This window comes from Scylla paramamosain, chromosome 5 (genome assembly GCF_035594125.1).
Source record: "Scylla paramamosain isolate STU-SP2022 chromosome 5, ASM3559412v1, whole genome shotgun sequence".
Taxonomy (NCBI): domain Eukaryota; kingdom Metazoa; phylum Arthropoda; class Malacostraca; order Decapoda; family Portunidae; genus Scylla; species Scylla paramamosain.
In genome coordinates, this window is record NC_087155.1 from 27,096,509 (window position 1) to 27,118,590 (window position 22,082).

At 44.0% G+C, this 22,082-nt stretch overlaps 2 protein-coding genes across 2 annotated transcripts in view; one reads left to right on the forward strand and one right to left on the reverse strand.

Moving 5' to 3' along the window:
- The first annotated feature begins 625 nt into the window (after positions 1–625).
- LOC135100966 (uncharacterized) lies at positions 626–2,725 on the forward strand. The gene is made up of 2 exons (XM_064004581.1): positions 626–675; positions 1,723–2,725. Exons 1-2 carry the CDS (start codon positions 626–628, stop codon positions 2,723–2,725), a joined length of 1,053 nt encoding a protein of 350 aa, XP_063860651.1.
- Positions 2,726–3,873: 1,148 nt separating this feature from the next.
- The window catches only part of LOC135100967 (Ig-like and fibronectin type-III domain-containing protein 1), a gene marked incomplete at its 5' end in the record, with an annotated part of 30,526 nt that continues 12,317 nt past the window's right edge, over positions 3,874–22,082 (reverse strand). The window contains 6 exons of the mRNA XM_064004583.1: positions 3,874–8,330; positions 8,499–8,680; positions 15,357–15,558; positions 16,576–16,687; positions 17,810–17,956; positions 20,103–20,277. Coding sequence (XP_063860653.1) covers positions 15,384–15,558; positions 16,576–16,687; positions 17,810–17,956; positions 20,103–20,277 — 609 coding nt within the window. The remainder of the gene's footprint in view (positions 8,331–8,498; positions 8,681–15,356; positions 15,559–16,575; positions 16,688–17,809; positions 17,957–20,102; positions 20,278–22,082) is intronic.

The window sequence follows — 22,082 nt, forward strand, 5'->3', positions numbered from 1 at the left end:
TGAATACTGCGCCTGCTAAGGAAAAGAACCACGAGCGCCGGGAAGCTACAGAAGTCACCAAAGTGTATCAAGATGAAAGCGTCTTGGGAACCATTTTTATGAGTGAATGAGGCTGACCAAGCGCTGGAAAGTAATTGCTTAATCTCTTCAAATTTAATAGAAAAATGCTTAATTCCTTCAAAGTTATAGAATAATTGTTGAACTCCATCAAAATCAATACAAACGACAGTGAAATAGACTGGCTTAACCTTACAATAAAAAAAAAAGATAAATAATAAATAAGTTACCTTACTGAATTGCCGCTCTCCAAAAACAGAAAAGAGTTCCAATACCAATTTAGTTCCTGAAGCGTAATGATCCTCCGCCCTTCAAACAGTGGAAGGCATAGGAAAGTTTGGAAAAGTTGAATCGGAAAGAGAATTCTAGAGTTTACATTTAGTTAAGAGAAGCGTACCAGTGCCCAGCCAGTCTGACTCTCTTCTCTCTCCCTTCTCTCCCTCTCACTCCCTCGGCACACAACGGAACGCCATCTGCTGTAAAAACGCCTCCGTAACTATAACCCTGGAATGTTTGAGTTTGACAGTGACGGGAGAACTCAAGGGAGACGAGCTTGAGGTGGACTAGGATGAACAAAGGTGGAATACGGCATGGTTGGATGGAGAAGGCAGGAGAAGGGTAAGAAGGGAAATCCACAAGCGTGATATGGCACACTGAAGATGATGCAAAAGAAAAAAGAAAGGGAGAAAGGAAGAAAGGAAGGAAGGAAAGACAGAAACAAAGGAAAAAAGAAAACTACAATACACATATATAGGATGTTTCTTATGAATAAACTTTGAACGACAAACTTTACAGTACTGCACTCTAAAAGATAATAAAAATGGATAAAAAATAAATAAATAAACTAATAAATAAACAATAACTAAAGAAAAGACAGGACAGGTCATAATGAGTCTTAGTATATAAGTACAAGACCTAAGATTTATATTAATACCATCTAATCACAAATAATAGAGGCAGAAAGAGAGAGAGTAGAAAACAACAATGAACGCACATAGTTGATCCCTTCATACCCACCACCCCGCCCCGTCACGACCTCCAGCTGATACCTCTTTCCTTGCTGCCCTCCACTTTGCCACTGACAGACTAAGCTGGACTGGAACCCATTTGCACCGTGAGTTAGGATCGCCACCTGCTGATATTTCTGAAGCTTTTCCATTTGCTTGAGAGAGAGAGAGAGAGAGAGAGAGAGAGAGAGAGAGAGAGAGAGAGAGAGAGAGAGAGAGAGAGAGAGAGAGAGAGAGAAGGAGTCAGTCAGTCAGTTTGAATGCCATGTAAGTCACAAAGTGAATAACTTTGTGAGGGAATCACAATGTGAATATTTTCGAGAAAATGCTATGGTTAGTTTTAGAGCTACAGCCGAGCGTCATCCCAGGCAGGCAGAGGAATCAGTATACAGTTGGGAAAAATACTCTCCGCCTCCTAACCACCCCGACAGCAAAGTTATACAGGTTGATAGTAGTGATGATGATAATTATCTTCATCACCACAAATGGTGTAAAACAGGACGCACAGCACACAGATCGTGCCTCTAGACAGGAGGAGGGGACAGGCAACGGTGCAAACCATCCACGTTACCAAGAAGAATCAGAATAGTATTGCAACAGATAAAAATCCAATTTAGTTATATTTATGTCCATGTAAACCTGTTTATATTTTGTTCAGGTTGATGGAACAATGGTTTGATGGCATGCTGTTGTGGACCGGCGTCTGGTCCCTGCTGTGGGTGTACTGCTGGGTCACCTGGTGGAGGTCTACCGGGCCGAGGGCGCTGCTCCACACTTCGTCCTCCTACACCCCGATCAGACAAGGCTTCACCTCCACGCCCATAACAGTCACGCTGGAAATGTTGAAGAGGGCAGCTGAAGAGGCGACGTCAACTGCAAACGACCAGCAGACATGGATCTGGCTACGCAGGGTAGAGGCTGTCGGCCTACAGGCGGTGGAGGCGCGGCTTGTCCATGGCCAATTCAAGCAAACGAACCTACTCGGAGAAGGCACCTACGGGAAGGTGTTCCAGATCCAACTGGCAGACGTAGACTACCCCATCTGTATAAAGGTGGCCAAAGGAATAAGATGCCGCGAGTATAATTTAAAAGAGTGTGAAATGTTGGCATGTCTGTGTGATGTGAAGGGCGTGCCGCGCGTGGTGGGGGTCAGTCTGCACCCTGACGCCTTCATCATGACCATGCACGGCCACTGCACGCTCGCTAAGTGCATCCACCTCAGGGGTCGGTTGCCCTCAGAGAAGGTACTGCTCCGCGTGCTGCAAGACTTGTCTGGCGTGCTGGCCGAGATCCACTACCGCGGCTTGTGTCACAATGATATCAAATTAAACAATGTCATGGTGGAATTGGGAAGCAAAACGGGTGTTGCTGTCACTCTGATTGACTTCGGGTTGATGTCGCGTTACGGCTGCCACCCGTTTAGGTTCGCGCGGAAGGGAAAGATCAAACCATTTTACGACCCTGAACTCATGCGGCACGAGAAGACGTGCTCGGAGGCCACGGACATGTATTCCATGGGTTACCTCATGCGAGTCATTCTCTTCTGTCTGCCGACCACGGCGAGACATCTCCAGAGGCTGGCTGCTCTCGCCATGGGTCCTGACTCCCAGCGGCCGTCTTTCTTAAAGCTGGAGGACGTCTTCAGGAACCTAGCAAAATGAATCAGAGGTGGCCTGTGTTGGCGCGAGACAGATATTTTTCAAAGCAAATATTTCCTGCATGACTGACTATTCTGCAAGCTTGATTTTATTCATCAACAATTTAGCTTTTATCTCTTATTATTCAGTCTTAAATTTCTGAGTTCACAGCTCATATCCTGCTATGAAATAATAATAATATTGATAACAATAATGATAACAACAACAACAACAACAACAACAACAACAATAATAATAGATATTAATAATAATAATAATAATAATGATAATAATAATAATAATAATAATAATAATAATAATAATAATAACAATAATAATAATAATAATAAATAGTCTCAGTACTATAATTTTCTCTGCATTGAAGAAGTGGATACATGCTAATCAGTGGAGGGTGAAAAGGAATCCCTGTAATGTGCTGAGACTTCATCCGGATGATAGAAATGGATGGGGTGAAGCAGGTACGGTGTAAACCCCGAGTGTCATTGACGGAACTACAGCTATACAAGTGTTTGCTGAGTTACATACGCTGATGGAAAGGGACTGGGCCTCGCTGAAGTGAGCATCGTGAGGCGGTCGTCTGGCGTCCATGTAGAGGATGGACTAAGTGTAAATTTAAGGAGACCTGGGACAGGATGCCTCAGCAAAGTGATGAGGAAAGGTATTGTGTTGATCTAAACCTGAGTTAAGAAACCGTTTAACCCTTTTACTGATATGGTGGTCTTTCGTTAACACTGAGATCACTGTAATGAAATTTGAAGGGACATAAAGGAAGAAAGAAGGTTAATTTAATTTGCTAAACTCCAGAAGTACGTTACTAAGAAATAGGTTGAGTGAAGCAGTATCAGTGGAGCGAGTAAAAGTCACGGTGCTGATGAGGACAACTTGTTTATCTCGCAACTTGGAGACCTGCCATCGCGTGACTGAGACAGCCGTGCAAACGCCCTCACCTTTGTGAACCATGACAAGAATTCTCTCTCTCTCTCTCTCTCTCTCTCTCTCTCTCTCTCTCTCTCTCTCTCTCTCTCTCTCTCTCTCTCTTTCTCTCTCAATAAACATAATTTGACTTGTGCAGACGTTAATGACTTCACCAGTGGACGGAGCTGCGCCACTGAAAACTTTACCAGAGGAGGATGTTCACTTAAGACACAGGAAGAATTTTTAATTGTATTTTCGTGATGTATTTACAGTGCTATGTATAAACATTGTGATCAGGGCTAGCTATGCTAAAATAATAGCTATCAAATGTTTTCTATGTGGATTATTATAAAAATATCACATATTTACCTCAATATATATATTTACATCTCCAAATGTTCAAAACAGAGACATGATGTTCCGAATGTGCAACGAGAGACAGGAACCGCAGCACTGTTTGCCCAGCCGCGGGGTGCGCTCCATGGAAAACAGCCCTACCAGACATCATGATGATAGCAATGATAATAATAGCAATAGCAATAATAATAATAATAATAATAATAATAATAATAATAATAATAATAATAATAATAATAATAATAATAATAATAATAATAATAACAACAACAACAAGTGACAGTAACAAAATAACCTCGAGTACAATTGACGCAAATATTAGTCTCCGCTTCAGAATCAAAGATGACACACAATCTCTGCCTGGTGCCGGTGGGCAGCGGGAGGCGAGTGTTCTCTCGGCACACACACACAAACACACACACACACACCATCACTGCCTCCTACCTGCACTCTCTCACACCCACTGCCGGACCATCCACACCAAAATTAATTTAATTACTCCCATTAGTACAAAACAGACCTGGACATAATTATATTATGTGATAAGTAGAGTTGATATTCTGTAATTCGTTTATCTAATTCAACATAAACATCCGCCATTTCAACAGAGTGATGTACATACTCCTGTTGTTCTAAAACTCGCCAATAACCAGAAAAAAATTTCTAATTTAGTGAATGCATTTGTATTATTGGTTATGTTATTGGTTTTGTCCCGATCATCGCGCGTTCTTTGTCTCATGGCACAAGTTGGGTATGATACGAAAAACATGGAGAGAAAAAAAAGAAAAAAGAAAAAAAAGAAAGAAAAAAAAACACGCTAAAGGGGTCATTTGCGAGTACATTATGAAGTGTTATTATTATCATCATCATCATTACTATTATCGTTATCATCATCTGTATAAGCATCACTCAAGTTCTTTAAATCATAAAATCGAGTGCTGAATAAAACACACACACACACACACACACACACACACACACACACACACACACACACACACACACACACACACACACACACACACACACACACTAAAAAAAAGAAAAAAATCTAAAGGCTGGGCAAAACAATGGCGGAACACAACAAAATCACCTTCAGATTACGTACTAGGGATAGAAATTCAAAACACCCTTATTCTCGTTACTTTCCTGCAGTCTCTTGGTACATCAGCATTTTGAAGTGTTTTGTTCATCTGTTTATTTTTCTTTTTTCCTTTGACATTCATTCTTCTCAATGTTCCTAATGCCCACGAACACTCCTGGTGAGACATAAACAGACAAAACGCAATGGTACAGTCCTATGAGAATGAATGTAGCAGCGCGTGTGAGGGAAGCGTCACGCAGAGCCACTCAACTCAGGCAAAGATTTTCCCTGGCAACTCGTATTGACCTGGAGGTGAAACAAGGTGAAGAGTAGATGTTTTGAGTTCACCTTGTGTTGTTTTGTCACTGTGTGTGTGTGTGTGTGTGTGTGTGTGTGTGTGTTAATATCCTCAAATTACATGCTCTTCCTTAGTGTCATGATCAAAATACATATTTCAGCACTAAGGCACAACACAAGTTATGTATTATTGTACCATTGTATCACTACATATATGTTGTTTTAAGTGTCGTCATTAAAGTAGTTTGAAATGGTGTCTCTTCATCTTGTTCTGGTTTACTACCTTTATTTTTCCCCTCGCTTCGACAATAAAATACCAAGACAACATAATTATCTCCATCATGTGCAAGTTGAGTGTCATTTACTACTATTGTGTTACCCTTCGTTGCCAGGGAAGGACACGCCTGAAGAGAGCTGCTACCCGCGTGACACCACCGTAAGCCTCCCGTCAGGCCCTCCCCTCCCGCCCTCCCTTTCCCTGTCACACCACAACCACCTCCCCTTCACCATCTTCCGTCATTGCTTGCCTTGTTCTCCCTCACACTATTTGAACACAGTTCTAAAGTGCTTCGATTCAATGAAAAGGTTCTCCTTATGAGGGGTAATCTTCCACGAACAATGAAAAACAAGTAATCTCTGAGTGGATAAGCACTTGTTAGAAGTTAACAACCATCCCATAACTGCATTATCCTTCCTTTCCCACTGCCTTCCATGTCATCAATCAAATATCATCGATGTTAAAATGTTATGCACAAATCACGTGAAAGGTTTGCTACGCGAAGCAACAAACAACACTCACTCCGCCGCGGCCCACCTTGTGAGCCACCAACGGCTCCACAACCAGAATCACACAGGCAGTCGCACTTAAATTACACTTTACAAATATCATTTATACCTTGCGTGTCTTTTCCAGTGAGGCAAGGAAATAGATAATGATGAACCTTAAGGAAAAATCGGGGGGAGACGTTCAACTCTTCCATCCGTTTCTACATAACAGCGGGCAGGCCAAGCCAGCAGCAGGTGGCGGCGCCAGCACAGGGTAGCAGGGAAGTAGGTGAGGCCGTGCTCGTGCTCAAGGGAGATCAGAGATGGACAAGCCTTTCAGCTACCTTGCACTCTTGTCGTGACGCGCTCGGTGCATGCCAGCGAGTGGACCAAAGAAGAAGTTTACACATTGGGTAAATTAGTAATATCAGTGCCTCGGTCCTCACGCGCAGAGACGGGAGGCTTTGAGAGCATTTGCAAAGCAATACAATATCTGGTAGCATAGGAGTCTTTTTATGTTTTTTTTTTCAAGATAATGACCAACACCCTGGAAAAGATTACCCGAGGACAGGCTTCAACATATTAGATTTTTTTTTTGTTTGATTTCCTTGTTAGGCTCTATATGACGATACCTACACGTTAACCCAATACACGGCAGGAGGCCAGGAACTGAAGCCGGAGACACTAATTTTGAATGCAATGTGAACAAATATACAGCTAATAATATAAAAGTGATCAGTCTGGCCTCATTGGCCTGTTCCGGGCCCGCCGAGGTGAAGTCAGTCTTTCAGAAGGCACTGACAACAAATCAAAGTTAACACTATCAATTATAAACCCCTGCTCTATTCTCCCCACCCCCTAATCCGTTACATCTGCCTGTAGACGGGCCTGCCTCAGGAGCTGCTGTAGCACCACGCCGGGAAGGAACCTCGAGGCCTGACACCCGCTCTGACAACGCAACGTGTACTCTCAAGTCTCAGTCTCGTGAGGCGGAGCGTCACTGCCTGCCACGGGGCTCGCGAGATTGTCAGAGGCTACTCTGGCAACTCCAGGGCACAGCCACCCACATCGGTGCTCAGTGCTCACTCTAGTGCCGTGCGTCGGTGTGAAGCAAAGGTTAGTGCATCAACACACTTTTTCCATTTGGAATCTGTCATTACAAATATCTTTCTATTAATGCACATCTTGACTTGTTCAAACATCACTGACAAATTAAGTAATAAATAAAACCTTTTTACTGTTTGGCTACAGCGCCAGAAAATATTACTTGTTGACAACATAACAATTTAAATTATCATAAAACAAGATACTACAAGCGATAAAAAAAAAAAAAATCACCAGGACGAGGGAGGTGAGAATGCCACGCCGTCGCTCTCCCCGGCAGCGTCCCCACCCAGGCTGGTGAGGGAAGTGACACTTGTCCTGCCAGTCATTACCACCTGGCGGGGCAGCGAGTGCCTCCTCCAGTGTATAACTTGCAACCTCTGTGCATTACTGGATGAAGGTGAGGATTATTTTCAATGTCGGTGAAAAATGTCATCGAGAACTTTGAGAAGTTGGCGGAGGCGGCGAGCGTGGAGCCTCCTTCTCCCCCCCCTGGCCTGCTGAACACAATACGTCAAAACGGAGCACACTCAAATGTTTCCGATGCTTCTTTACTACTTGTGGTCCTCACAGAGGCTAAGGTTGTGTGATATGCAACAGTCATGAAAGATGAGGCGTATTTTTCTTCCACGCAAGAAGTTGTGAAAACCCAAACTATGAAGAGTAACTTGAAATGTTCAACGTGACAGTGTGGTGGCTAATTTGTTCACTCGGCGGTGAAACTCGAAAGACTTTCCTTCTCCCTCCTTTTTCTTGCAGAAATTCTTCAGCGTATGAGTTCTGAAAATAAATCTATGTATATGAATCTATAACTGCTGTCCGACGGATGGGACCAACATGTAGAGCGTCTGGGGGGCGGGACTTGAGGCGTCACTAGCTGGAGAACCTCATGTAGCCTCCATTGCTCGGCAGGTCGTCCTCAAACCCAGGCGTGGACGCCATGCTCTGAGTGTTCCACACGCCGCCGTTTACGTCGATAGGAGATATTCCTCCGTTGATGCCACCGTTGCTGAGACCACCGTTGACGCCGCCGTTCATGCCCAGAGTCATGCTGCCGTTGAAGCTACCGTTTGGCGTCTCAGCGATCTGTGGAGAAGGAGAGGCAGGACGTCACTACCGCAGCTCAACACTCAGTAGTAGTGACTACTCACGCCATCGACCTAACTTCCAACAACACTCATAACTTGTCGCAGCCTCTGCCCGACACCGCCTTGACCTAAACATTCAGGGGAAGCAAAGAAAATAAAGCCTCACCTGTACAGTGTCACCGTTCTGCTCTCTGATGTATGAAGGGTTCTCGAAGGAGATGCGCCCGTTACTGGATGACTTGCAACCCAGCAGGTTACGTTTGCGTGCCGCCACAATGCCCACCACTACGCCGATGCACAGCAGCACCACCACCACCACCGATATCTCCACCACTGTGGCGTTGGAGCCTGAGGGAGACAAAATGAGATGAAATTATTCACAATGGACACTTGAAAGGTGCAGTATTCCTGACAATTTGTGGGCTCCATTCTGGACTAAATGAAGATACAAGACCACTAATGTGTCTTGCTGTCGAGCAAAAACATCATCTTCCTTCCACTAGAAAACAACACTGTTTTCTCTGCTGCTGATCAGACTCAAAAGTATCGTCTCCATAACGCCGCTGCTGACATCACATAGAGCTGCTGCGATAAAACAACAGTAAAGAAGGAAAATACAGTAGTAAAAAGGAAAGCTGGATGTCACTGCGAGGATCTGAATAAGTATGTTGCTCCCTTTCCTTCCCTTTCCCCTTATCCTCTCGCCGAGAGTAATAACAAACACTCTGCCATTCCAGCATTATTTGCAAACACTCAGAAGAAAACCCATCCACTCGACACCAGTGTGTTGTCGAATTAATATGTATTTAATATTTGCTCTCAATGGGGGAGACTCCTACTTCAGGTGGAAACTGTAATGGGAGCACGAGGGAGGAAGGGACGAGGAAGCGAGGAGAGGCTGAGGGAGGAAAACGGTCAAGCACTTAAAGGAGGAGGAAGAAGAAGAGGAAGAAAAGGACGGGAAAGACGGGAATAGGAGGAGGAGGAGATGGAGGAGGAGGAGGAGGAGAGTGGAAGGGCGACAGAAGTATACTGCATCGGTGGCGGTCGTTTCCTCATCTGGCTCCCCTAACACTCCTGTCCAGTGTTTGCTCAGCCTTCCTGGTAATGCAGGGACGTGACCTGCAACATGCGGGTCACTAAAGATCACCGCAGCCCAGCGATGGTCCATGCCTGGCCTGGCGAGTGTGTTCGGGAGTTCAGAGGAAGCCATCAGCCACCGGTCATCAGCGGGAGGCGGGCGAAGCGAGGCGAGGCGAGGCGCGAGGGTAAAAGGCCACTGAAGCGAGAAATGATTCGAAGCTTTGAATACGAAACACCGAATGTATGGTGACCGATTGTGAAACGAACCTTATCCCTTTCCACCACTGACGTTAACAAGCTGAGCCCTCGATCACATGCCGTTAGAGGGGCGCGGTTTCCGAACATGCGTGAACGGCACCGTGCTTTACTCAAAATCGAACGACCTGCACACGAAACACATTTTAACTCAGCGCGGCTCGTAGATAAACAGTTTAAATAATTAATATTACGCCAACGCCTAAACTGTGGTTCTCTTTTTAAAATATTTTACCTGATACCGAACGAAAATCTATAATACGTTGCTATAAACTCTTAACATTATGTCTAGACAGCTTAAATATACAAAAATTTAAATGGTTTGATCTGGTTCTGAATATCGGCGGCAATATGGGTCACGAGTAAGTAAGTGGCTGGCAACTAAATCAGCCTCAGCAGCGCGGCGGTCGTTGTCCAGACCTTAATGCGAGAGTCAACCCGAGTCATTAGCTTAAGTAAATACGAGGAATGCTGGCGGTCATTAATTTCAGGGGCAGCTAATACATTTTTGGATGATTAACGACCCGGACGATGTGCATGCTGGCCCGTCAGGCGAGAAAGAACCGGAAGACGAACGAGGAAGAAGCTTATCGGGAAAAAAAACAGACAGAGGGAGAGAGAGACAGAATGAAAGAAGACAAACACAGACACACACACACACACACACCCTCAAATCTTACCCCAAGCACACTTCGTCAGGCTTTAGTCACGCGCATCAGGAAACACACGGAAAGGTCTCTCTCTCTCTCTCTCTCTCTCTCTCTCTCTCTCTCTCTCTCTCTCTCTCTCTCTCTCTCTCTCTGTGCGGAGGATGAATAAACATGAGGGAGAAGTGAGCTAAGACAAGAAAGTAGGAAGGGATGATGTACGGCAGGGGCGGGAACTAGAGGGAATGCAGGCAGGTGCGGTACGAAGGGGATGAGGGAACGAGGGAAGGGGGAGGAAAAATGAGTGAAAAATGGGTTAAGTGGCATGAAGAAACTTAAACAGTGGAGCGAATGCAAGAACGCGAGGAGCGAACCAAGGAAGAGAAGGAAACATTAAATAAGGTGAATGATGAGAGAGAGAGAGAGAGAGAGAGAGAGAGAGAGAGAGAGAGAGAGAGAGAGAGAGAGAGAGAGAGAGAGAGAGAGAGAGATCCGCCAAGAGAAAAATACAAGGTCGGAAGACAAGGAGGAGGAGGAGGAGGAGGAGGAGGAGGAGGAGGAGGAGGAGGAGGAGGAGGAGGAGGAGAAGAACAGCAGTAACAACAAAAACAAATTAGAAGGAGACGAAGATGAATAGGAAAATAGTCTTAGGGGACGACAGAACAGTAGGAGGTAGAAGGAAGTAGTAGTGATGGTGACAAACTAACAGGTATTGGGTGGCGGGTTCCCCTAATCAGCCAACTCCTGACACCTGAGTGACGCAAACCCAGGTGAGTGTCTATCTCTCGGAAACTGTGCCAACCTGACGAACAGAGGGCGTGGTTTTTTTTCCTTCTTTTCTGTGGATCGATGTAATACGTAATTCTCTCTCTCTCTCTCTCTCTCTCTCTCTCTCTCTCTCTCTCTCTCTCTCTCTCTCTCTCTCTCTCTCTCTCTCTCTCAATTCGTATATTCTTGCTCTATCCTTTTGATTTATTCCGTCTTTTCACCAATTTTTTTCTTCTTTTCATCTTTCTCTTCTTTTCTTCTTTTCATCTTCCTCTTTTTTTTATTTTCTTGTTCTTCCTGTTCTTTTTCTTCTCTTTAAAATTTCTTCCTCTTTCTCTTCGTCTTCTGTTTTTTTTCTCCTTTTTTTTTCTCTTCTTTTTTCTTTTTTTCTTCTTCTTGCTCTTCGTCGTCTTTCTTTATCTCTTCTTCTTCCCCCTCTCCTTCTTCTTCTTCTTCTTCTTCTTCTTCTTTTTTCTTTTCTTCATCTAGTTCTTCTTCTTCTTTTCCTCTTTTTTTTCGTCAACAAGCTCTTATTCTTGTTTTCTCTTCTTCATCGTGTTGTTGTTGTTGTTGTTCATCATGTTCTTCATCTCATCTCCCCCTTCTCCAGCTCCTGCTCCTCCTCCCCGTCTCCTAACGTAACGGCATGACATAAGGCCGCTTTCCCGCACAATAATGAGGCCAGAAGAAGCGTATACAGGAATAAGCTTCTCGATTCCTCCCCTCCAGCCTGCCAGTGAGGTGTGAAAAAGAAGTCTGGCTCGTGTTACTTCTCTTTTTCCTCTACCTTCCATGGACCGGGATTATTCTCTCTCTCTCTCTCTCCTCTCTCTCTCTACTCTCTCTCTCTCTCTCTCTCTCTCTCTCTCTCTCTCTCTCTCTCTCAGGAAGGTTGATTTTCTTTTTTTATTGCATTTTGTTTGACTTTATTGTTTTGTCGTCTTAGTGTCTTTGTTTCCTGAGTTATCATCATCAGAGAGAGAGAGAGAGAGAGAGAGAGAGAGAGAGAGAGAGAGAGAGAGAGAGAGAGAGAGAGAGAGAGAGAGAGAGAGAGAGAGAGAGAGAGAGAGAGAGAGAGAGAGAGAGAGAGAGAGAGGTAATATTTGTTTTGTTCGTGTTATTGGGTGTAGGTTATTTCTTGTTTCAATTACTTAATAATGAAGTGTTTTCAGTGTTATCTACCTGTAAATTTTTCTATTTCTCTCTGTTTATTAAATCTATTTTGTCTGTTAATCTATTTATCTATGTTTTTCTATCAGTGTATCTATGTACCTATCTATCTGTCTGTGTCTATATCTATCTATCTATCTTTGTCTGTATATATGTGCCTGCCTGTCTGTTTATCTACCTGTCTCTGTATATATCAGTCTATCTTTCTACCTATCTATCTATCTATCTGCGTGTCTGTCTGTCTGTATCTATCTAGCTATATGTCTGCCTGTCTGTCTACATATCTATCTATCTGTCTATCAATCTATCTCTTTCCCATCCATCTATTTGTGTGCCCAGGGAAAGCGAAGGCGAGTGGTCACTATTCAGACGTGATGATGTACGGTACCAGGTGACCAGAGTTCCCATTAACCTTATCTTCGACGGCCATTGTATCCGGGAGCTCTAATAGATGCCATGAGCTTTTGCAGGTGTCACTCAAACAATTCAGCCTGTGCCACCACGGGAGGGCGTGGGTGAATTCTGCCTCAAAAAGAAAAGGAAAACAAGAAAAAAAGTCAGAGGGGGCGATCATCTGAGCCTCCACATAACAGGATTGTAGGGAGAGAGAGAGAGAGAGAGAGAGAGAGAGAGAGAGAGAGAGAGAGAGAGAGAGAGAGAGAGAGAGAGAGAGAGAGAGAGAGAGAGAGAGAGAGAGAGAGAGAGAGAGAGAGAGAGAGAGAGAGAGAGAGAGAGAGAGAGAGAGTAAATGAATAAAGAAAACATTTACTTCCACCCCTCTGCATGACTGTGACGACCCGTACTGCAAGAGGGGGCGGCTGGCTGTCTACCTGCCGTACGTGCACCTGTTCACCTGATATCCTCACTACATACACACAAACACGCAATGCACGGTAAATATTCAAACTAAATATATAAACAAAACATATAAAAGCGAAAGACAAGTCCTTCCAGATTAACTTTAGTATAAATGAACACTCGTCGTCCTCTCCCTTGTCCTCCCTTCACCTCTGCTGATGCACGTCATTGCCTCACTGATGGATACGTAACGAACACACGTCCCTGTCCTGTCCTGATCTGTCCTTCCCCTTCTCCCTGTACGTGATTGGTTCGAGGGAAGAGATGAATTTGACTGGCGGTCACTGGGAGAGATAGAGACTGGGGGAGGTGGAAGGGCCAGGCAGGATAGGACAGGAGGGGAGGAGAGGCAGGGGATTGCGTACTGTGGAAGGATTGAGTAAAAGTATTGGATTTTGAAGACCTATGACGCATTAGGGAGAAAACTATATTTACTGTATTTGTCTGGGTACCCGTGGTGTCTTGTGTGCGTACAGCTAACCAAGATCGGAATGTTATATTGTGCAAAGTGTTTAAGGACATTAAAAAAAAGAATATTAAAAAATAGCATCTGGTAACCACCTTCACTTATCGCATTCCTGGTTCATGGTCTTTGCTGATTGGCTAATTGATTTTCAAAGACACAAATAACAACATAAAAAAATATCTGAGTAGTTCAAACCTTTTAAGTATCTCTAGTCTCAATTTTGACCCGGTAAAAATGAGAAAAAAAAAAAAAAATGAATCGCCTAGGGACATTTTTATTCGACTTAAAGACATGAAATTCAGTGGACCTCGTGGCGTCAGTACTCAGGGCAGCTGAACATGAGTGAATGCCTCGAAACTGCGACGCTCTCCCTTTCCTGCTTCCCTTACAGATAATGGAGATGATTTCCACCGCCTAGGTATTGATCTGTCTCCTGTGAGTGGGCCCGAGAAGGAGGAGGAGGAAGGGAAGGAAGGAAGGAAGGAAGGCATGGGGCAGGGAATCTTCATCACGCGGCTGCCGGAGCTTAATCAGTCCTCCTTCACCGTAAACTCCCGCCCCGCGACTTATCAACGATCCACTTCCGCACGATGGAAATCAATAAGCTGGCATCGGAAAGACCCGCCACGCACTGGGCCGAGGCAGCGCCATTTGACAACCTAACCTCTTGGCGTCTGGAGTGAGCTTAATCAGCGCGAGAGACTGACGTGCACTAATGATCCCCACAGTCCCTCCATGCCTCCCCTTTCCTCCTTATCCCTCTCTTCCCCTTGATTCCTTCCCTCCCTGCCTCTAGTTCTTCCTCTCTCTCTCCTTTCCTCCCTTATCCGTCGCCTCAGTCACCCACCACACACCCTGCCGTCGCTGCCAAGTCCTTCACGCCCTCTTCAATCAGCCCTAACAAGGCTTGAGTTTAGGATGACCTCCAGAATGAGAAACAAGCCACTTCGGGAGCTCTCTCAGTTCATCCCAAGCTTCCCTCTGACTTTGAGACGCGCGGCCACTTCCATCCCGCTACTCGGCTCGTACTCCGCCACTCCGCTGCCACAGCCTCAGAGAAGAGTTAAGTTTCTCGCTCGCTCACTCCATCAACTTAACAGAATTTCGAGCGATAATCAACTGCCGTCCTTTTCCTCTGTCGAGCGTCATTCATTTTCTTTTTTCCTGCCACCTGCTGTCAGTCCGAAGAGAGACGAGGCATCGTATAAATCACCCGCCCACTCTCGCCGCCCTCATCTCGACCCTCGGTGTCACTGTGTCCTCTCGTGATACCGGCGGCCAACATTTCAAGGCGGAATCCTCTTTTCTACACAGTCTGAGCCTCTCGGCAGGGCGAGTACGTATTAGAACGGCTTCAAAATCCCGGAAAATTGGTATCGATTCTCTTCTTTTGACGCATTTCCCGTGAGTGGCATCGGTTTGCATTTTACTCTTATACTCTGAGGACTTTGGCTGCCTCGACTTCCCCTCAAGTTAATGAAATGGCGTAGTGCGTGTTGAAGGTATAATTTTGAAAGACACCACTGGCAACAAAAGAATTTCACTGAATAGTTCAAGCCTTTCAGTGTCTCCGGCCTCAACTTTGACCCAGTAGAAAAAAATCGCCTAGGGACATTCAAATAATTCTAAAAGTCACATTCTCATTAGCAGTCAAAGGGCAAAAGCTGTCAAAAACCTTCCCTCATTCCTCTCCTTCACGTGGCGGGGGATAAAAAGTAAATGGCTGAGGTTACGATTAGAATCAGCGAGTCATTTTCCGGCCCAGCGAGTGACGTACCTGGCGTGGAGGCGCGGGTGACGGAGCTCATGGTGTGGTTGTAGGTGGCGGGGTGCGGGTGAGGACGGAGGTTCCCTTGTGGTTACCCGCCTTCACCGCCACCTCGTACGTCTCGCCCTCCCTCATGTCGGTGATCAGGAGCTCCGTGGAGGCCGTGTCGTTCTTGTGTGCCTCGCGGTGTCCCTTGATGCGCCAAAACACGCTGCCGGAGGGAAACACACAACACGTCGTCAGAAGAATATAAGGGAAAGCTGAAGGAAGCCAACATCATATAAGAACGTAAGGAAAGCTAAAGGAAGTCAACATTACATCATCATAAGAACGTAAGGGAAGCTGTTGGAAGCCAGGTAGGTCTCCACGTGGCAGTCTCTGAATAAGACCATGTTTATGTCCACCTATCATCTGTGTTCATAAATTTGTTTGATCTCTTTATTAATGCTTTATTTATATTTTCATTCCGTATAATTGCGTGTATTCTCGTCACCTACTGCCATTATCATCATCAGCATCACACGGCACCAGCCACTCATTACCCTCATTAGCTCTCATCACACAGGCAGGGAAAAAAGCCACAGCTCTTCTTTGTACGTGGAAATGGATAATTCAATTAAGAATCTGACACAAATCTTACAAAAATATTACAGTTCCTCCTCTAATTATGGCGCCTGTAGAACACCACTGGTCGTTCTTTTTCTTTTGCCAGTGGGATGCTGTGTTAGTCATTGTTTTATCAGTGGAATGTTGTGTTAGTCATTGTTTTATTAGTGGAATGTTGTGTTAGTCATTGTTTTATCAGTGGAATGCTGTACTAGTCGTTATTTTATCAGTGGCATGCTGTGTTAGTCATTGTTTTAGTCAGTGGAATGTTGTGTTAGTCATTGTTTTATCAGTGGAATGCTGTACTAGTCATTGTTTCACTGGAATGCTATTAGTCATTGTTTAATCTTTTAAAATACCAACAACAAGACAAAACTGGCAACCCTGGAAACTAAACACATTGCCTACTTTTTTTTTTCAAATCGTCCATTCACATCAACAAAGCAGAACAAAGACCAAGAAGAAAACCTGTAGAACTAGAAGTAAAAATAGGAATGCGAATATTGCGTCCCTTCATCGCTGCAAATGCTGCGTCCATGTCTTGTTACAAATTCACAACCAGGCTTCTGCCCTCACTTCACTCCCGCTCCTTCTCCCTCTCCCTCTCCCCGCAGCTACTCACCGGTACAGCTCCACCGCGGCAGGGTTCTTGGCGGGGGGCTTCCAGGACACAGTGGCCGAGGAGGAGCTGGTGCTGGTGATCTTGACATCCAAGGGCGGGCCCGGCAGGAACTCTGGAAGGGGTGGAAGAATGAGCTAGAGGCGGGTTTGGAGAAGAATGAGTTAGTGATGGGCTTGGAGAATGAGTTATTCAGTGACGGGTTTGTAGAAGGTTAGAAGATTGAGTTAGTGACGGGTTTGAAGGCGGGGTTATTGAAAGTTTGTGGAAGATTAAGTTAGTGTCGGTTTTCGGAGGAGCGTTAACAATATGACACTGTGCCAAAGGAACTGAGGAGCGTGTGCTGGAGAGAAACAGACTTAAGATGACTTGGATGAATTACTGACACTATTAGTACTACTATTACTATTACTAAGAAAAGAGAAAAGTTAATTGATATACCACTATTTGGGAAAACTACTTATATTACTACTGTGACAGAAAAAAAAGTAACTGATATATAATTATTTGGAAAACTGCATTTGTACTACTGATACTACTACTACTACTACTACTACTACTACTACTACTACTGGGAGAAGAGGATAGTTAACAGATATACTCAGAAAAAAATAAAAAAATAAACAACGCGTATTACTACAATGAAAAAAAAGTAGGAAAACAAAAAAGCTCTGACCAACTATCCATCTACCACAGCACACACAAAGAGGGAAAAGAAGTAAAAACACGGTAGTCTGTTGAAAAGAACGCATGATGGAATTTTCAAGAGGGGGAAGGAAAAATTTCAACGCTATCTAAGTGGAGGAGGCATTCTAAAATAAGACACAGGCTGAAAAAAAGGTTAACTAAAAGGAATGTGAAGGAAATTACGGATATAACAGGGAGTGGAGCGGGAGGGAATTTCAGAGATTATGAATATGACGAGGAGGAGGAAGAAGAGGAGGAGGAGGAGGAGGAGGAGGAGGAGGAGGAGGAGGAGGAGGAGGAGGAGGAGGAGGAGGGGGAAGAGGAGGAGGAGGAGGAGGAAGGGAGCAAGAAGGAACAAAGGGATAAGATGAGGAGGGAGAGGGTAGAAGTGAAGGGAAGAAGAAGTAGATTAGTAGGAGAAGAGGAGCAAGAGGACTAGAATCAGGAAGATGACACACACACACACACACACACACACACACACACACACACACACACACACACACACACACTTCAGGGCAGGGAAGGCAGGATGGCGGGGCTGCGTTACCTTGCCCTTCGTTGAAACAGGAGATGATGACAGGTGCCCAACGCAGCTCACACAGGTGCAGGTGCGGCACTGGCTCCCCACGGCACCAGTCGAGGCACGGGCGCGGCACTTTGTTCTTGCTGCAGCAGCTTCGGTGATCCGACCCATCTGTGGAAGGCAGGGCACGTGATACTACACTGCTCACTCTTCGTCACCTCTGTCTGGTACTCTGTTACTCATTCATTTTCTCATATATACTCGTACTCATTCACTTATACACACCAACACTCATTCACTTACTCATACACTCTAATATTCATTAACCTGACTCATTCGTGTTATGTATTCATTCGCTCATGCACTTTATTATTCACTCACTCACTCATTCATCCACTCACTTACACTGTTACCCATCCGCTCACACTTAATAGCTCCATTCAGCCATGCATTCATTCATTCTATCACTGACCGCCACAGGAACGTTCCCTTTCACGAGCTTTGTGGTTGTTTTCATGATGGAGCAGACAAACAATGTGGAGCTTAACCGCTTTTCTGTTCACATAAAAGCCGCATATATATTTTTATTAACAATTATTTCGATCATACCCAAGTATTTTCTCTCCCTATCCCCGTTCTTCCTCCTCCTCTTACCTTTTCTCCTACCACCACCAGTTTATCTTAATTTCTCTACTTGGATTACCCAAAGATTTCGCCCCCTTCTCTCCCTCCCCTCTTGGTCACACCTAAGCCAGCACCTTTCCTAATCTCTTTCATTTACCTCTATACTACCTCTGTCTTTTTCTTTCGTCTTCTCTGCCTCCTCTCTGTCACACCTAATCCACACTCTTTCTTTTTTTCCTTCTCCCTTATCTCCCTCTACACCACTTCCTTTCGTCTCCTTTTATCACTACCACACCTAAAGCTACACTCTTCCTAATCTCCCTTATCTCCATCTAACACCCCTGTTGTCTCCTGTCACTGATAAAACTACACCATTCCTTTTTTTTTTTCTCAACTTCCTCTTTACCTTTTTTCTCTCTCTCTTATCTCCATGTATACCACGTTTATTATCTCCATCTTTCCTCAATCGTTTCTACCTTCAATCTACCACAATTATCTCCCTTAGTTTTTCACTCCTCTTTGGTCCGCGGCGCCACAAGACACGGTGGGTGGAGGGAGGTGGGGGGGGGCGGTCCTTGCCTAATGGTGCGGCCAGTGCTTGCAAACAGGACGCTTCAAGGGGAATCATCGCCATCACATTCCAGGCGTGAATCTCCTCTTCGGTAATTATACGAGTGTGTGATCTTCAATTAGAGCGAGAGCGAGAGCGAGAGAGAGAGAGAGAGAGAGAGAGAGAGAGAGAGAGAGAGAGAGAGAGAGAGAGAGAGAGAGAGAGAGAAATGTGTGTTACGTGTATATGTGACCTGAATCTCTCTTCAATGCTTTCCACCGTTTCAAAATATAGCACTGTATCCTTTAAAAAGTCGCTATTTTTAGGAGTTGATCACCTTAAGCCTAAGCGGATAGGAAGCACAAACACACAAGCACACAGGCAACGGACGCTGCACAACAAAACTCAACGAAGTGAAACGAAACCAACATGAGATACGCTGTGTGAGTTACGAAATGTTCAGTCACTTTGTAGATTAATGTTTTTGTGTGTGTGTGTGTGTGTGTGTGTGTGTGTGTGTGTGTGTGTGTGTGTGTGTGTGTGTGTGTGTGTGTGTGTGTGTGTGTGTGTGTGTGTGTGTGTGTGTACTCTCAAATTAATTACTGTGTGATTACTTAATTGATTAACTTATTTACTGACCGATTGACTATTCAAATGACTGACTGACTGACGGACTGACTAATTGCTGGCTGAATGAGTGATTGATTGGCTGACTGACTGATTTATCTACTGACCTGATTGACTATCTGACCGACTGACTGATTGATGTCCTTACTAAATGACTGACTGACTCTCTAACTGACCAACTGACTGACCGGAACCCCACTATAAGCTATTGGTTGGATCGAGAGCTTTTCGTTTAACAATCGAGATTTTATCATGAGAGAGAGAGAGAGAGAGAGAGAGAGAGAGAGAGAGAGAGAGAGAGAGAGAGAGAGAGAGAGAGAGAGAGAACAAAGAGCATGCAATGAAAATAATAAAGCAAGTTTTTAAAGCTAGGCGCATATCATTATTATTTCAAAGTTAAGTAATCCCTCCCTCCCTCCCTCCCTCTACCTCTCTCTCTCTCTCTCTCTCTCTCTCTCTCTCTCTCTCTCTCTCTCTCTCTCTCTCTCTCTCTCTCTCTCTCTCTCTCTCCCCTACCTGCAGCGCACTTCATCAGCTTCGCGAAGTCCGGGATACACTCGTCCTTGTTCATCACACTCTCGAAGTTGAGCTCGTCGAAGGCACACGCTTCCATGCAGGTGTCCGTCACGTTGCTCTCCATGCAGCACTCCGTCACGTCCACCTGCAGCTTGACTGGCTGGGTGAGCTCTACCTGAGAACACACAAAGCAGCAACGAGAAACGCATGAGTGAATGAGTGAGTGAGGAAGGGAACGGAGAGGAAGTGGTGGGAATATATTAAGAGTTTTTGAGTTCGTGACTTTAGTGCGTTTACTGGTGAGGATGACGAGTAGAGGGCATAACTGACTGATATTTAGCTGCTGATTGGTGGTAAAGATATATATGTGTGAGAAATTTAAAGATGGTTTGAATGTGTTGAGAGTTTGTGAGTTTCGTGACTTTTGTGAGTTTGTTGGTAGGGATTGCATGGTATAACCGACTGGCAATTGAGTGGTGATTGGTAATAATCATAATGGAGAGTGTTATACATCAGAGGAATAATTCAAAGATGATGTGAATGTGTCGAGTTTGTGAGTTCATGATATTTTTTAGTTTATTGGAAAGAATTAAAAGATATAACTGACTGATAGATGACACGACTGGTGATCAATATAAATATGAAGAGTTCTATAAAAAAAAAAAAAAAAGAATAAATAAAGATGGCAAGAATGATTATGATGATGCTGATGTACATACGTGAATAATAATAATAATAATAATAGAAATAGCGGTATAACCTTTAAAAATGGTACAAACAATGTAAAAAAAAAAAAAAAAAGAAATAAGCAACAAAATATAAAGGGAAAGCGCGATACAGACGGAAGAGCCTACCTATATTCTGACTACATGTTATCAAAGGTAATATTAACGTAGGAAGGAATGCAATGTTAACTATTGTTGAAATCCAGTGAGCATGAAATGCACACACACACACACACACACACACACACACACACACACACACACACACACACACACACACACGTACGTACATATGTATTATTCTTTTTAGTGCCATTGTAAAAACACGGTAAGAGGGCGGTGAACCTCAGGATGAGAGAGAGAGAGAGAGAGAGAGAGAGAGAGAGAGAGAGAGAGAGAGAGAGAGAGAGAGAGAGAGAGAGAGAGAGAGAGAGAGAGAGAGAGAGAGAGAATCATAACAGGAACTGAAATAACACACAATCCCTCTTAATCCGCCACAAGGCCACGGAATTATATAAAAAGAAAAAAAAGAAGAAAATGAGAAAATAAAGCAAGAAAATGCAATAAAAAAAGCTCTACTATTACACAATTTCTACCAACATCCCCAATAACAAATTCAACGTTATTTAATTTCTGTGTTTCTAAAATGCTAATTGAGTCGACATCCACTTTGTGTTTGGTGTTTGAACCTTTTCTCGTCTTTCATCTCGTGCAATTATAGTTTCGTCACTCATTCTCCTGCAGTTATTCTATTTACAGATGTCATTTTTTTTTCTCTCTCCCTTTACTCGTGATTATGAACTTCAAATTTTTAAATGACAAGTTTTATTTTGATTCTTTATATTTTTACATCACGAGTGGAAGTTTAAACATTTTTTTTTAACTGAAAGTTTGATTTCAATTAATCATCCCTCTAGATCACAAATATCATTTAATATACTTATATTTCTAGACTGCTGATTTCATATAAATTTATATTTTCAGGGATTTTTTTTTTTAGTTTAATTACCTTCAGTTTTTTTTTTTTTTTATTGATTTTACTTCAGTTATTTCTCTTTACTTGTGATTGCTGCGCTGCGGGAGTTCTCTTAAAATACACGATACGTCAACTGCTACTTTCACCAGGCGGAAGCACAGATGCGCGGGCTTTTAACATTAATGAAAGGTACACTAACCTGAACGCCTCCTAATGCAACACACAAACACCAAAACTGACGCCCATTTTCATGGTAATAGTACAAAAACATTCACATGA